General features: G+C 41.5%; 1 protein-coding gene across 4 annotated transcripts in view; it reads right to left on the bottom strand.

Moving 5' to 3' along the window:
* Positions 1–1,569: 1,569 nt before the first annotated feature.
* The window catches only part of erbb3a (erb-b2 receptor tyrosine kinase 3a), a 21,551-nt gene continuing 7,229 nt past the window's right edge, over positions 1,570–15,891 (bottom strand). The window contains exons 2-29 of one of the 4 annotated variants that reach the window (XM_083938463.1): positions 14,925–15,082; positions 14,330–14,516; positions 13,873–13,998; positions 13,714–13,779; positions 12,750–12,868; positions 12,336–12,477; positions 11,546–11,659; positions 11,294–11,411; positions 11,106–11,179; positions 10,918–11,008; positions 10,713–10,730; positions 9,738–9,955; positions 9,517–9,649; positions 9,273–9,366; positions 8,353–8,507; positions 8,213–8,266; positions 7,971–8,112; positions 7,776–7,895; positions 7,593–7,691; positions 6,986–7,171; positions 6,740–6,895; positions 6,489–6,564; positions 6,249–6,395; positions 5,334–5,431; positions 5,006–5,203; positions 4,836–4,898; positions 2,935–3,196; positions 1,570–2,731 (exon numbers count right to left, since the gene is read on the bottom strand). In XM_083938463.1, the coding sequence (XP_083794589.1) occupies positions 1,947–2,731; positions 2,935–3,196; positions 4,836–4,898; positions 5,006–5,203; positions 5,334–5,431; positions 6,249–6,395; positions 6,489–6,564; positions 6,740–6,895; positions 6,986–7,171; positions 7,593–7,691; positions 7,776–7,895; positions 7,971–8,112; positions 8,213–8,266; positions 8,353–8,507; positions 9,273–9,366; positions 9,517–9,649; positions 9,738–9,955; positions 10,713–10,730; positions 10,918–11,008; positions 11,106–11,179; positions 11,294–11,411; positions 11,546–11,659; positions 12,336–12,477; positions 12,750–12,868; positions 13,714–13,779; positions 13,873–13,998; positions 14,330–14,516; positions 14,925–15,082 (4,199 nt within the window). In that variant the 3' untranslated portion in view covers positions 1,570–1,946. Of the gene's footprint in view, positions 2,732–2,916; positions 3,197–4,835; positions 4,899–5,005; positions 5,204–5,333; positions 5,432–6,248; positions 6,396–6,488; positions 6,565–6,739; positions 6,896–6,985; positions 7,172–7,592; positions 7,692–7,775; positions 7,896–7,970; positions 8,113–8,212; positions 8,267–8,352; positions 8,508–9,272; positions 9,367–9,516; positions 9,650–9,737; positions 9,956–10,712; positions 10,731–10,917; positions 11,009–11,105; positions 11,180–11,293; positions 11,412–11,545; positions 11,660–12,335; positions 12,478–12,749; positions 12,869–13,713; positions 13,780–13,872; positions 13,999–14,329; positions 14,517–14,924; positions 15,083–15,891 lie in introns of all 4 variants that reach the window. The other 3 variants (XM_083938462.1, XM_083938465.1, XM_083938464.1) reach the window with 3 other exon arrangements.

Below are 15,891 nucleotides of genomic sequence, written 5' to 3' on the forward strand. Positions count from 1 at the left end.
CCTCTTGTGAAATCTTTATTGGTAAGATAAAAAAACGCATCACAATCGATGAGGACGGAAATTGTAATTCTACTCTGAACAGGGTCAAGTATTTGGGCATTAATATAACAAAAAATGAATACCAAGGCACCACCTGAACTTTTCTGGAATAATTTTAAAAAAAAAAGATATCTTTAACCTTTGGCTTCAGAGGGACTTAACATTATACGGCAGGGTCCTTTTGTCAAAAGCTGAAGGCGCCTCACATTTTGTTTATCCATCGTTTGTGAATGATGCCACTGCTAATGAAACAAGCATATATACAGTATTATTATATCATACAGTATATTGGATATTATAAATACTTTTAAATAAACTGGTTCAAAAGAAGTTTAACACATCAAAATTCATTGTGGTTCTTCATGCCCAATTATATTTTTGAAAGAACTGGTGGACTTTCATTTTAACCTGCAACGACTCACCTGACAAACTTCACGCTGTCCAAATTTCATCAGCAATCATTTCTGCCTGGGAAACTATGCTTCAATCACAATTTTTCCCCTCACAAAACATTATTATGGAATAATGAGTGAATTACTATTAGGACTAAGTCTCTTTTTTATTCCAAATTGTTTGAGAGAGGCATAAATAATATTTTGTCTGTTTTGAATGAACATGGTCTTGTCTTCTCCTATGAGAGTTTCTGATCGCGTCATAATTTTCCTGTACCTTTCAAAGAAAACAACTCTGTGATAAAGGCAAGCCCCTCTGGCTTACTTAGTTTAATGAAATGTCCCTTAATGAAATCTGTTTTGCTTTTGAATGGTATCAACATACAAGACAAGAAATGTAACAATAAACATATAAGAAGAGGTTTTCTCCACGAAAATATAGCAATTCAATATAGCCTACTATCTATGGCATATACACTAGATGCTAACCTGGAGTACCGGTAAGATTTGGGCCGTGAAAGTCGGTGTTTTACAGTCTATGTGCATGTTACTGTGTTGAATATCAGTTTAAATCATCATAAATGCTCCCTGCGCTCGACTCCCGGAGCCGGTGTAATATTTGCTCGAGACACGGAGTAGTGTGTCAGTCTCTACCCTCTAAAAATCCTGTTCCCGTTACAAAATTAAATAAAAAAATGACTCCCATTCCTTCCAGGACCCTAAATATTTAAGCCTAAACTACAGTAGTGGCCCCATTTATTATAAGACTTAAAAGCACGAGGACACTAATGATAACCTGGAGAAAGACAGTATTGAGGTTTGTTTATCCCCCAATAGCAACAACCATAAAAGACAACAAAATTAAACCCTCTTTTTATTTTTTTTAAAGGTCAGAATATTGCAGCATCATTTTCAGACCTTGAGAAAATGGTCAATTTATCTTATTCAAGAGCTTCTGAACTGCACTTGAGTCTTTGTGAAAGAGTGCTGAGAAAACTCTCTATGACAACTGAACCAACTGAGCCCTGAGGCAGGTTGTGAGATGTGTCAATATGAACTAACTGAAGAACATAACCTGCATTGACATATAATCATGTTATTTAGGTTAATTCAAATAAAAACGTGGCACTTCAGAATAGTTATTCAAAATAATTTTAATGAGTAGAAAATGTATATCATCATTAAAAGAGGTCTCAGAAAATAAAAGTCCACACTCCAAACAAACACATTTGTTCTCAAGAAAAAGCTTTGTTCATTTCAAAATGTAAACAGAAAAATATAGCTTGTAATCTGTTAATTTAGTGTTCAACACTCAGTCCTATTATTTCTGGAAATGCCCCCGAATCACAGGCCTTGACACACGACATTACATCAGCCTGAAAAGTCACTTGTCATCAGGTTTTTTCAAGACTGTGTCATAGGTTGCAGTATTAACATGGCTTTTGATTGCATTTCCTGTTTCAGGTCCTTCATGAAAACGTCTCAGAGGGAAGTTCATGATATTTAAAATGTTCTTCATGAAGGCACTGCTTTGGGCTTCAGAAACATCCTGCTGTGCCAATAGTCTGGATTGTCAAAAGATCTGTCACCAGTCGCAGGTTCCCCGACGCCAGCTCGCACTTTTACATAGGGTTCAAACCCAGATCGATGTGCCTTTGTGCCTCCTACCGCTCCTTCCTCCTCCCTCTGCAGGTTGTGGTACACCACACTATCTCCAGGCCGCAGGGCAGCAAAGGAGTCCATGTCCTCATACTCATATGCCTCGTCCTCGTCCCTTCCCTCTATCTTTAGCTCCTTCCTGTCTTGAAGAGCCTGACGCAGCTTCGGCTGTCTGTTTGTGTAGTGATAGTTACTGTCCTCCACATATTCATCCTCCTCTTTCTCCTCCTCATCATCCTCCATCTCTCTGCCCATCCTTGCTGCTGTCGGAGGAGGAGGAGGGTCAGGCGTTGGAAGGCTCTCATCTTTTTCACTACCCCGGATATCCATGTATTCATATTCAACTTCATTAGATCCCTGCTGCTCTGAATCAGAGTTGTGATTGCTCCTTGTGTGACCTCCCCTGACCTCCACAGATGATGTGGTGTCAGCTGAGCACGCTGTCGCTTGTGACGATACCGAGGAGGTGCGCTTCTTGCTCGGCTTCAGCCAGTGGCTGCTGTGTCTGGGTGAGGCAGCTGTTGCACACGTCTGCTTGTTCATATACTCGTATTCTTCCTCATCTGGGTCATCCAGGAGGCCCGACGAATGAGACTTCCCCATCCTGCCAGGAGCGGCTCGAGATGAGGAAAGGAGGGTTTCTTAAAAAAAGAATGGACAATGTGAGGTTTGCTTAAGAATAATCTTTAGGTACGTATGTATGAAGAAAATACTATTAACCTGGCAGTTTTGCTTCATTTTATAAACATGTGGTTGTGACACAGGAGATGTAACCCGGGCATATAGACCCATTTTAGGACTATTGATCATATGATTTATAATCTACCAGTAATGTTGCTATCACCTCTCTCTGGGCTGTCTCCAGGAAGCACGTATCCATTCTGATCCTCTTCCTCCATCTCTGGGGATGGGGTCTCTGGTGGCCCGCCGGACAAGCTGTCCCTCTGAGACATGTAAGCGCTGTCCTCACGTTGACGTCGTCTCTTCAGGCTCCCTGCCAGAGAAAAGCCCTCAATCATCTCCAGCTCCACTGCCGTGCCGCAGCCCTCCGAGCTCTCAGACGCAGTGCGGGCGGAGTTTAGTCGAGAGCGTGACTGCCACATGGCCTACACAAGACAACCCAAACAGACCTGCATTAATTCAAGATTCAAGAAGCTTTATTTAATATAAAATAAATAAAATGGCAAGAGTAGGAACGTGCAGTTGATCATATCTACAGTGGAGATCAAAATTAGAGAACAACTAATAAATACTTGATTTATTCTGAAATATTGTTATTTTTTTCAGAATTTGATAGAATATCCGCTGTGGCTATACCACTGCTGTACTAGCATGCTTTTTTAAATAACCAAGGCACTCACCTCCCAGTTATTGGTGTTAATCTGGCACCTGGTGACAATTTACTGAATTGTTGGACACACCCTATTTATCTGGCAGCTCTCCTGGATACTTTACAAGACGTCAAGCTGCTCTAAGGTGATTGAAACCCTGAGACAGCAGGTTGTTCAGATGAAGGCCAAAGGGATGACCCTCTCAGCCATCAGAGAGAGGTTGGGCGTTCACAGTCTGTGATTTTTAAGAATATTGAAACTCTACAAACTTTACAGTCCCTCAAACAGGACGGGCATCCACGTAAAGGAAGTGCATGAGAGGACAGGATTATGCAAAGTGCTGAACAGGGCAAGGATCTGTCTCTGAACACAGTGTGTAGTCATTTAAGACAATTTTAACTGAAAGCCCACTCTGCAGTGACCAACCTCTCATCAGCAGAACGAGTAAAAAGGCTAGACTTGCCTTTGCTGAGGAACATGTTTTATGGACAGAGGAGAACTGGTCCAGAGTGACTTCACTGATGAGAGGACGCTCAGTTTATTTGTGTCTGTGGGAAACATTATGTCTCTGGGGAAGGACTGAACCCAAAGTGTATGAAATGTCAGTTAAATTTGGAGGAGGAAGCGTCATGTTTTTGGGGATGTTTTCTGCAGCAGGAGTTGGGCCTCTTGTTCAGCTACATGGCAGGGTGCATGCAAATGTTTATGTGAATCTTCTTCAGCAACATGTAATACCTTCACTGCAATTGTCTCCCAATCAGCTGCAATTTTCAATGCCCCCTGTCACACTGTAAAACAGGTGAAGCTGTTCTTGAAGCAAAGAATATTGAAACAATGAAATGGCCAGTCCAGAGTACAGATCTAAACCCCATAGAGTATCCCTGGAAAAGCCTTGGTGACATAGTAATGGCTAAGAAACCCACTACAGTTAGTGAACTGTGGAAGAGACTGAAGAAGAACGGACCAAGATCAAACCAGAGCAGTGTGAGAAACTAGTGATGTCCTGTGGGCACAGATGTGCTGACGTCATTCAAAGCTGTGGCCTCTACACTTCCTGTTTATTTTTTAATCATATAGCCCTAAAAACAGTGTTTAGATCTTCTCTTCTGACACAATTGTTACTGTTCTCTAATTTTGATCACTGTTTTTTTTTTTCACAAAATAAAGGTTTTTGTTGAAGTGCCTTGGTTATTTAAAAAAAACATGCTGGTACAGCAGTGGGATAGCCACAGCGGATATTTTATCAAATTCTGAACTGTAAAAAAATAACAATATTACATAACAAGTTGTTCTCTAATTCTGATTTCTACTGTATAGTTTGACTCAATTATGCTCAGTTATAGACACTGAATGTACATGGAAACATGCAAAACTGTTTATAAAAAGGGGCTTAACAGCAGCCTGATTTAGGTACCTGTCCTGGGTTGTCAACACCTGGGGTCATAGGCAGGTATCCAGCAACGCTTGGAGCGATCACCTTTACAAGAAAAGACATGATTAAGATTTAGATGCAGGAGCAGACAGAAAAGACATTTCCACATATTAACTGGTCATAGAATTGACCTGAAGAGGCGTGTCTCTTACTCTGTTAGTGTCCATCCTGGAGAGACGACCGAGGCTCCTGGCTCCTGGAGACAAGTAGTGGTTTGCTGGAGTCATGCCATCTACTTCCTCCTCATCCTCCTGGTCCACCAGCTCAATGTCTATATCATCCAGGTGGTCCAGGTCTACACTTCGCTGGGCGAGTTCCTCCGGGGCTGAGTCCTGTTGGCTGCAGTCCTCCTGGTGAAAGGAAGTGAGACATGTATGTATGTACCCTTTTACTGAAGCACCACAATAAACACGACACTGAATAAAAACACAGGTGCTGTACAAATTGGTTGTCTACTGGTGAACACAAAGCCTGTCTTACTTTGATCACCAGGTAGCGAGGCGGGTCTCTGGCCATTCTGGTAAATTCATTGGCCAGCTCTTTGAATGTTGGACGTACGTTCTCATCGATCATCCAACCTGGAAATTAAAAATAAAAGCCATAGTTTGAAACTAATTTCTATGGAACTAGTGCACAATAAAGAGCATCTGAACTAATTAAAATATAGTTAAATATAAACAAAATTTAGAGTCATGCTTGCAGCTCTGTGGGGCCGTAATTAGCCATAGACTCTATTTTAAGATATTTTAATATATTATTATTTATAAACAGTCTATGGGCACAGCAATGCTTTGCGTTAAACGCTAACATAACCATGCTATCATGCTCACTACCTTAGCATTTGCTCATTAGCTCTAACACAAAGTCAAAACTCAAAGTAATTAACTGAGTAGGCTTTTGGTCATAACAGGCAGATACATGAACTCATGATGGTAATAGATGAAAAGTCAGAGGATCACTTAAAGGCCCCATATTATACTCATTTTCAGATTTACAAAAACGTTTTTACATGCTTTAATGTTGAAAAAAAAATTTTTTCAATCTGAATCTGAAACTCTCCATTTTAGCACCTGTCTATCCAGCTCTAAATGTCCAGTCTGCTACGATTGGTCAGCATTTGTTGAGACGTTTCAATTCAAGTCAAAAATGGTGTAAATGGGAAAGTCAAGTAACACCAAATCATTAGAATCCATCCTCTGGGGACCTTGAATGTACCAAATTTCCATGAAAATCTGAATCCATCCAATAGTTATTGAGATATTTCAGTCTGAATCAAAGTGGCAGACCAACCCACAACCTGCTGCGTGCATAGCTACAAAGCAGCATGTCTGTATTACTGCTGTTATTTTATAGTTCAGATCAAACGCAAAAGAAAGATAGAAGACAGGCACTCACACTTGACCATGACCATGTAGACATCAATGGTGCAAATCTGAGGCTGGGACAGACGCTCGCCCTTTTCCAGGAGATCAGGAACGTCCTGTGGACGCATCGTAGTGTACGGCTCTGCCCCATAGGACATCATCTCCCATACCGTCACACCTAAAGGAAGGTGACAGGTTTAGTGTGGCATGAAACACCTCCACTGCTGTGTTCATAAACACACTAACACCTGTTAGCTGATTAAAAACTCACCGTAGCTCCAGACATCACTCTGATGTGTGTATCTGCGAAACAAGATGCTCTCTAAGGACATCCATTTGATTGGTGTCTAAAGACGAAAAAGATAATATAAAGTATATTGATTACTTCAGTGAAATTACAGGAAGTGTTCAGTAAATGGGAGCAAACAGGAGCAGTGGGCAAAATAAAGTCATGTCACAGGCTCTCTTAATGAACTTTGATCATATTTCTGAGTATCATATCTTTTCTGCCAGGCTACGGACCTTGACCTCATTGTAAAAGAACTTCTTGTCATCGGGGTAAAGTAGGTCTGCAATGCCGTAATCTGAGATCTGGGCGGTGTAATTATTCTTCAGGAGCACATTTCTGGCGGCCAGGTTCCTGTGGACCACCCTGTTCTCCTCCAGGTAATACATACCCTGATGAGAAAGGACAACAATGCCTTTAAGTGTTTGAGGTATCAGTGGAGTAGACCAACAGTCCAAACAAAAGAAAGGTTGGTCCTTTACCTTTGCGATTTGAACACACCAGTTGAGCAGCCTCTGCGGGCTAAGTTTGTTCTTGTAGTTCCTGACGTGTTCCAGCAGGGAGCCCTGACTGCTGAGCTGTGTGACGAGCTGCAGGCTGGCACCGGGACAGATACCCAGGGTCCTGACAACGTTGATGTGGTCCATGCTTCCAATGGTCATCATGTGCTGTATTAAGAGTAAATAGTTAGGTTTTTTTTTTAAAGAAATGTCAGCCCTTAATGCTGGATTACTCTAATATTCCCGACACTCGCAGGTTCTGAAGGGTTTGTAGATTACTTCTTTGTGGAGGTAAGCATCGAAATGGCCGTATAAACCTCTCACAATCCTCAAGCTCCTGCACAACAATAGACTTCTTTGTATGTTTATTATTGCAACCACACACTCCTCATATCACCAATTGATTTAGCTTTGTGTGGAGAAAATACTTGATCTACATTGAGATCAATAACAGAGATCTGCGGCAGAAGTGATTTGAGACATTTTGAGCCACGTTAATTTCTTATATTTTTCATGACTCTGGGAACCTTTCGAGTTTCAAATGAGTAGTTGACACATAGACCCTTTCCTTCATGTCATGTTCTCTTACATCCGTCAGCTCATAGAAGGTCTGCCGTCCGGTGCGATCGTGTATCGTCTTTATAGCCACAGGAAGCTTCACTGTATCGCCCTCAGGGATCCAAATACCCTGTGACGTACGAAGTAGAGACATGAATGAATATCAAATGTGCAAGAGATGGATTGTATAGACAACTGCCACAATAGCCATTACCTTATGGACTGATCCAAACACTCCGTTACCCAGAAGCTTGATCTTACGCAGCTCTGTGGGCTTAAGGATCCGAGCGTGGACTTTAGCTCCTTTCTCTCCAGCATCCAGGGGCTCAAAGCTCTGCAGGCACACAGATCAAGTGTTAAGGTAAACTTTAACTGAAGCATTACAACAAAGTGAAGACTTCTGACCTACCTCTCCGCTCTCCATGTATCTCCTCATGGCCCGCTTGCGACGGATGGCGAGACCTCGGCGGTACAGAATAGTCAGTACGAAAACAGAGAATGAAACGAAGAGGACCGCAATCACTCCCAGCACGATGGCCGTGGTCACTTGTCTGATAACAGAAGAAGAGGAAGAGGAGATGACACATGACTTGATATTGAAACAAATGTCTAAACTATTTAAAATATGTCAGATTGAGAAGAACAACTTACCCAGAAAGGTACTGGGGTGACCCCACACAGTCTCCGATTCCTGGGCCGTAGCACCTAAAAACACAGAAAACAGGTTGATTTAAAAATAAACACAAACATACGTATGAATAAACACAGAGAGAGCTCTACTCATGTCTTACCCTTGGGTGCAGTTGATGTGGCACGGTTCACAGCGCCCTTGCTTGTTTGGGTATTTAAAGATGACTTCCTCCCCTCCCATCACGCCCTCAGGACACAAGGAGACACAGTGTGGACCATCCTGCAGGCTGGAACATGCTACACACTGATCCGCTCCCTTAAAACACAGAGGGACGGTTTAGTTGACGAACAAAACAGGGTGAAACATGGATTAGCCTTTAATTATGTCACTAGGTGGCAGCAACACACATATTTTTAGACAGAGGGAGCCCAAAAAGAGCAGCCAAACTTGTGTTAAGAGCCTGTTTGAGGGTTTGAAATATATCGGACCGAAGTTCAAAAAGCTTTGGGCACGTCCAGAACATGTGTGCGTGGTCGGCTGGTGACTGCTTATAGCGGTTACAAGCGTCACTGTGACTAGGGTATATGCAACCACATTTGTTGGACCTGGGTGGATATGAAGTCTGAGTGATCATGACAATTTCTTTGCCATTTGGCCAGTAGGTGGAGCTGTAGCATACAGCATCTAACTATAACGTGCAATACTGTCTATTTAAAAAATGATTTTTAAAAAGATCTATTGTGTTTTACACATTTTTTTTTAATCTGTTGTCTCTTTGGCTTTTTGTACCTTAAGAGCACTGGTCACTCAGTTTTGTTTTACCTTTACAATGACAATTAAAGACTATACTATTTTATTCTAAAGGAAATAATCTCTGTCTGTCTGTGTGTATGCGTGTATAAATGTCCTTTGCCTATCTCAAGAACTGTTCATCCAATCAACTTCTCACTTGGCAGGTGAATCGCTTAGGATGCAAGAGAGTTCAGTGTCAAGTGTGAAGTCCATCGGGTGAGCTGTTCCTGAAAACACAGGACCCAACTCATGGGGCATTGGTTAGTCACTGAACAGAGAAAATCATACCGGGCCAGTGCAGGTCTGCTTCCCCTCCTGGACCTTACACTCAGGGTGACATGGCATACACTCCCCTGATTGAAGAGCAAACTCCCGCCTCTCCCTGCATTCAGAGGGAAAGGTCAATCACTTTCATAATCTTTCAGCAGACAGCAGATAAGATTGAAACACTTGGGAAGCAAATATTACTCACATTAAGTCAAACACTGTGAACAATATTATTCATATTATTAGTCTTTTACTGAAGACTCACCCGGTTAAGAACATGCAGTCTGGCACGCACGTTCCTCCCCTGCTGTATTTCTTACAGGACAGACACTGGTTTGGCCCCGGGCCCCAGCAGCCATCAGAGGAGCACAGGGGGTCGCACACATGGCCCTCATTGACTACACACACAACAGAACAAAATTACTCATCATAAACACCTTAAACACTGACAAGGAAGATGGTCAAAAATGATCCAGCCTCACTCACCGCACTGATTTCTCGGTCTGTTCTCCTTGACATCGATGAGCTTCTGACGTCGCTGCGGACGAGAGCCGCTGGTCAGGATACTTGTCCAGTTAACAGTGTCGTGATAGCAGAGCTTCTTGTTTCCTGTGATGTAGACGCCACCGTCGTTTATTTTTCGCAGCGAGCGTAACCCCAGAGAGGTCAGAGAGCGGATCTTCATCACCAGAAGAGAGTAGCCCCTGCAACAGTAAGTGGTGAATAGATGCTTAGTAAGAAAATAAATACTTGCCAACAGTTGTGATTGTGTTTAAAACACAATGGAAGCAATAATTTAAAACCATCTTTCTTAATTTGTGTTTGAGTTCCTTTAAATTTTCTCAGAATGTGATTGAAAGTTTTGCAATTTAAAAATCAGGTTAAGATTTAAAGTTCCCTTCTTATGTTTATTTCAGGTCCTTTATTTTGGGTTTCTACTACAACAACATGTTTACATGCTTAAATGTTCAAAAAACACATTTTTTTTTGTCATACTCTGAATCTGAAATGCTCCGTTTTAGCGCCTGTCTCTCTGAAATTGCACAACTTATAGTTAGTTACCTGACTGAAAATGTGAAAGAGGAATACAAACCAATTCATGTAAATGGTTTTAAATGTAGAATATGTCAATGCTAAAATATAAACTCTATGGTGTTTAATTTTGCAAGGAGACATTATTGAACTTTGCAATGAGGAGTTCAGTTTCTCTTTCTTTGTTTCCATGAAAAACAGAATCTCAGATTCCAAAAATTAGCAGCCAAATACCAATCAATCAATTTCCATAAGAAAGAGCATGCATGAAAACCAGAGTTGCACCCACCACCGACTGAATCACACAATCCCAGTCCTGAATATGCCCTGTAAGAATAATATAATAATATCTAAACCACAAAACAATGATTTTAAACCGAGATATTGTGCATAAAGAGGTGGATACAGGCGGTAAAATATTCACTGTACCTTCTAGAGCTCACTCCTCTACACAGGGTAAAAATGAGATATAACAAAAGAACAAAGAAATACAAGACATTCAGATTAATGCCATCAATTAGTCTGCAATACAATAACCAACAGAGGAACAACAACATGATAGTAACACGACCTCAGTGAACCAGAGAATCAAAAACAATGTTAGAACAAAGACAAGAAAACAACTGCTGCTCACTTGTAAAGTGTTCTGCCCTGAATAGTTTGGAGGTTGGAGAAGACTGACAGGTCAGACATGTTTTCAGGCCATGACTGGATGCTCAGCATATCTGAAAATAAAGACACTGTGTTCCAGAGGCTGCAGACGGAAAACTGTGGCTGTGACGTGACCGTGCCAAAGAACACTGACAGTCTGAAGACACACACCTGTAATCTCCCTCACAGTGTTGAAGATTTTCAATTTCTCTGGATCGAGGGCTGGTACACCGTTGTAAGCATCACTTTGAAAGAGAAAAAAAACAAAGGCCTATTGCATAAACATCCACAAAGCACAGATGAAATTACAGTAACCTACTAAATACAGTTAAAACTAACAACAACTAGTATAAGTTTACCCTTCGATCCCAGTCACCAGGAAGTGCAGACTGCCCTGGATCTTAGTGCAGTTTATGAAACTGTCGATGTTGAGAGCATCAACAGTCTGTCTGGTCGGACTTCCTGTGCCATGGCATGCTGGGACGAAAGATGAAAAAAAGACCGAAGTTAAAACATGAATTCAGTGAAAACTGTGATTATGATTTTGAGAGATTAGCTCCATTTATGCCCCTTTATTGTACTAGTCAATGTGACAGATGTATAGAAAATACCTTTCGGACAGAGGCCTCCGCAGGGTTCACATATTTTCACAGAATGTTTCTCCACCTCCATTTTATCAGACGGGCAACTGCTCACACATGAGCTGCCGTCCACCACAAAGTTAGCTGTGCAAAAGACAAACAAAAAAAAGTGCTCAAATCAGTGACTTCAATGTAATTCCGGCCAAAATCATCCCATGGTCCTTTTCGGCACTTACATACATCAAATTCATTTTTTTTCATGCAGCAACTATTAACGGGGAAGGCGGACGCAGCTAACACTGTTTAGCTTGTGGCAATACGGTGAAGACATTAAAACAGCCTTTTTTAACCACTAATACTGCTCAAAATAACACATAACCTCTGCACTGGCATGAGAAGAGTCCTGACACATACAACGAAGCACCAATGGGCTCCTTCCTTTTGGATTGACTTTGGTAATTGACTTGAATGGACTTAACTATGAGAGGAGCTGGTACCCAGGCCAGTAGGTAGGTTTTTAAAACACTCTTTTAATAAACTTGTGTTTCGCTAATAGTTGGTGCTTGGTTTTATGTGTAGGGACTCTTCTCATGCTACTGCAGAGGTTTGGTGTTATTTTAAGCAGTGTTAGTGGTTAAAAAAGACGTTTTAATGCCTTCACCGTATTCAGCAGTAATTTACAACAGCTGTTATTGAAAAGCTTTGAATGCTGAACAAAACATAAAACTGCATTGATGCTAAAGGCAGCAACTGTATATAAACTGTGAGTCTGTGTGAACATGTGTCTATAAGACAGTGTGTGTACGGGGGGCGGACTCACTGGGGCACTGGGCCACACAGATGGAGCCATACTGGTACTTGGCATTGGGGTTGGGCTCCAGTTTGAATGTGTGCTTGTTGTAGATGAGGGTCTGGGGACAGAGAGGCACACAGGCGCCCGAGTTGTTGAAGTTCCTACAAGCCTGTGGAAGGTCACATACACACGGCACATTGAGAAACACAGCTAATACATATGTTCATGTGTTTATGTCTTTGTCGCATTGTCAGAGAAAAGCACAGGTGTGTCTAACAACATTAACGGTGGCTCTGTTCTATTCTAATGTCCCAGTGACAGTGAGTCAGCAGGAACAATACCAGGGACCTGAAACATGCATTTTATTATTTACACCTGTGCTTTCCCTCCTGTGGCTAAATGTCATCTGTGTTAAAAGGACGATAGAAGCGGGGCACTCACAAAGCAATCTGTATCCAGGGGTCCCGTGCAGCCTCCGGCACACTCAATGTGACAGCACTCGCTCGGGCTTCTACCGAAGCATCGGGCGTTACACTGAGGGGCACACACGGTCTTTGTCACTGAAAGAGAGTTGAGAGTGTGTTCATTTGTCTTCTGCAGCACTTTTTAAAACCTCTTACATCACATCTTAGTGATTTTAACCTCCATGCCAACGTTCATACACATGCTTTATTATTAAGATAATGTGTTTAAATGACCCGACCAATCAAATACTATCAATGTACAATATGTGACATGTATGAACTAACATTAGAGTAATATTAAGTAAAATAGTACAGGCTTTAGAAATCTGCAGTTTTTAAGATATGATGCTGTGTGGATTTGTTTGTAACTATGACAACTGATGATTTATTTCTAATAATTCATAATAATTTCTCCTTCTTCTTCTTCTTCTTCTTCTTCTTCTTCTTATAATTATTATTATCCTCTCCTGTTTTCGGCTTGGTTTGTTTCTCTGTCAGCAGGATTACAGAAAAAACTACTGGTACGATTTTTATGAAACTTGATGGAAGTGTAGCACGGACCAAGAAAGAATACAACATTTGGGAGCAGATCAAAATCGCAGGGCAGATACCCAAATTATTTTTCACTTTCAACGTGTGCTGCATTCATGTGGTGTCGGAATAATCGGAAAAAATAGTTCCAGAGTCACGAAGTCTCTCGAGTCAGAACATTAACGCTGTGAGAAAGGACGAGTCTCGATTCAAGTTTCTTCTGTTTTGATGTTTCAAAACATAACAATTAGTTAATGTAAATGTTGCCTCGTTTATTTTTTTTATGTGGTGAATCATTATTGAAAATATTACATAAAAAATGGACATCTACAGATCATGCTGAACCCTTGATTGGGCTTTGAGGAACTGAGTCGATGCGTGGAAAATAAAGGGATGCTGATATCACTCACAGATCTGGCACGTGTCGTTTCCTGGTTTCCAACATGGAAGGTCTCCGCATGCTTTGTTACAAGGCTCTAAGATATAAATGTATTATCAATAGATGCATTTTAAAGCGGACCAAAGGAAAAGTCTGACACGTGTGTGTGATTATCATCCTTTCCACTCACTTTCAGGCCCGTTGTCCTCGATCATAATATGAGCTGTTCCATCCTTCAATATGTCGAGCCAGTTCACCTGAGGGGCGTAACTCAGGTACTTATTCTGGATAATCTTGACTCCTCCCTCCAGTATTTCTGTAGGCAGCACACAAACATTTTAATGATGAAAGACAATTAGCAAAGCAAGCCCCAACGGGCCCATGACTCATCCTATCAAACTCTGCCATTCGCTGTTTACTACGGCTCATACAAACTCATGTGCCGGAGCTCATGTTACACTGGCAGTTGAAGCATTCCAGGGACGTCACATCACTGCGGCTACACACACACTGACGACCGGTGCCCTGAAGGTGTGGCTGCACTGTGTGGGTGTGGGATTTCCAACAGTAACCTCGTGTCACATCCTTATCTGCTCCCCTCCAGCCTCCCACACTTAAACACACTAACCGAGTGACCTCCTGTGTACCTGTGAGGTGAGTCAGGCCCAGTTCTTGTAAGCCCTGCTGCCCATCCTTTTTGTAGTTGACCATCACAGCCAAAGCATACTGGTCTTCATACAGCGTGTTTCCTCTGATGACGCGCAGTTGGTCCAGAGGCAGGTAGCTGAACTCGTTGACAGCAAACAGGATGTAGCCTGTCACCTCCCTGATAGACTGTCAAAAAAAAAAAACGAGAAAGAGAAATGAAAGAAAATACAGGTGTTCAGAAACACCTACGCTGACAATGCTCTGATTTAGTTTGACGTAGTGATTGATATCAGAGTCACAACCTGGCAGAAAGGTGTGTATTGCTTGTGTTGTTAGTCACCATGACAGTAGAGCAGTGGCTGATTTAGAAAATGACTCGATGAGGGACATAAATTAGCTCATTGTGCATTTGAGACAGACATCATCCTCTGTAGACGGTGATAACCAGCTCCGATACAGGCTTGTTTTTGGCATCAAGTTAATCCATATCCCTGTCTGGGCTGGTTACCATGCAGTTTTTCTCAGTGACACATACACCCTGCAGTAGTGTGAAAGTAGCATTTTCAATGATGCACCCATGTACAAAAGCCTAACCTGCAGGAAGGAGAAGTCTCTTGTGTGCTCCATCATGGTAATCTCAAGGTTGCCCATCACAATATCACAGCCAGTATAGATCTCCTTCATCAGGTTGTACTGGATCTCTGAGTTTCCTGTCGTGCTGAGAGCGTTCTGGGTGCCGGAACAAACGACCACTGGAAAAGAAAAGAATGAACTCATGTAAATGTCACTATGTTCAGATAAGATAGGCCGATTTAAAGGATAGGTCTAGTGATGTTCATATGAATTGATCTTTTTCAAAAGTGCTGGCTGTATCCAAAGCCTGGTTTCGCTTATTCCTCCACTGCTGTCCACACACATGGCAAGAAATAATCGACAAATACACTATTTTCTCCTGTTTTAGTAATGTTTGATAAAAAAAACAGTGTCCAGCAGTTTTAGTTATATTATGTAGCCTTTTTTTAAAGATGAAAGTATAGGGAGAATGAGAATGAGTCATCAAAAACAGCAAGTCGGCCGTTTTCCGCCGGCTGTTTAGTGTAAGTGTAAAAAGAACTGCTGAGCTCACGAAAATACTACACAAAGATACAAAACATCAAATGTATAGTATACAGTCAGGCGCATAGGCTCAAGTTCAGCTGTGTGTTTCATTTTGATAGTTACCAGTAGATTATGATTAGCTTAGTTTTGATAGCCTTCAATTAGCATAACATTAGCTAGCTAATGTTTGTCTGGATGACTGCGTAGTTGGTATTTGGCTTGTGTACCCACCCGTTGGTAAATTTGAAAGGTTGCGAAGATTTAAAGTTTAGGAATTGACAGGTTCCAGACAACGTAAACATTAATGGGTGGTAAGCTTTCTAAGCTCTTTTTAACATTTAATATATAGCTCTTAATTCATAAGGATTGATATCTTTAACTTAAATTTGCTCCTTTTGACTCTGTCGAGAGCTTCTCTTTCTTTGTCTTTCACACGGACCAATACATTTCTGATAATGAACAA

The sequence above is a fragment of the Echiichthys vipera genome (assembly GCF_963691815.1).
Source record: "Echiichthys vipera genome assembly, chromosome: X".
Taxonomy (NCBI): Eukaryota; Metazoa; Chordata; class Actinopteri; order Perciformes; family Trachinidae; genus Echiichthys; species Echiichthys vipera.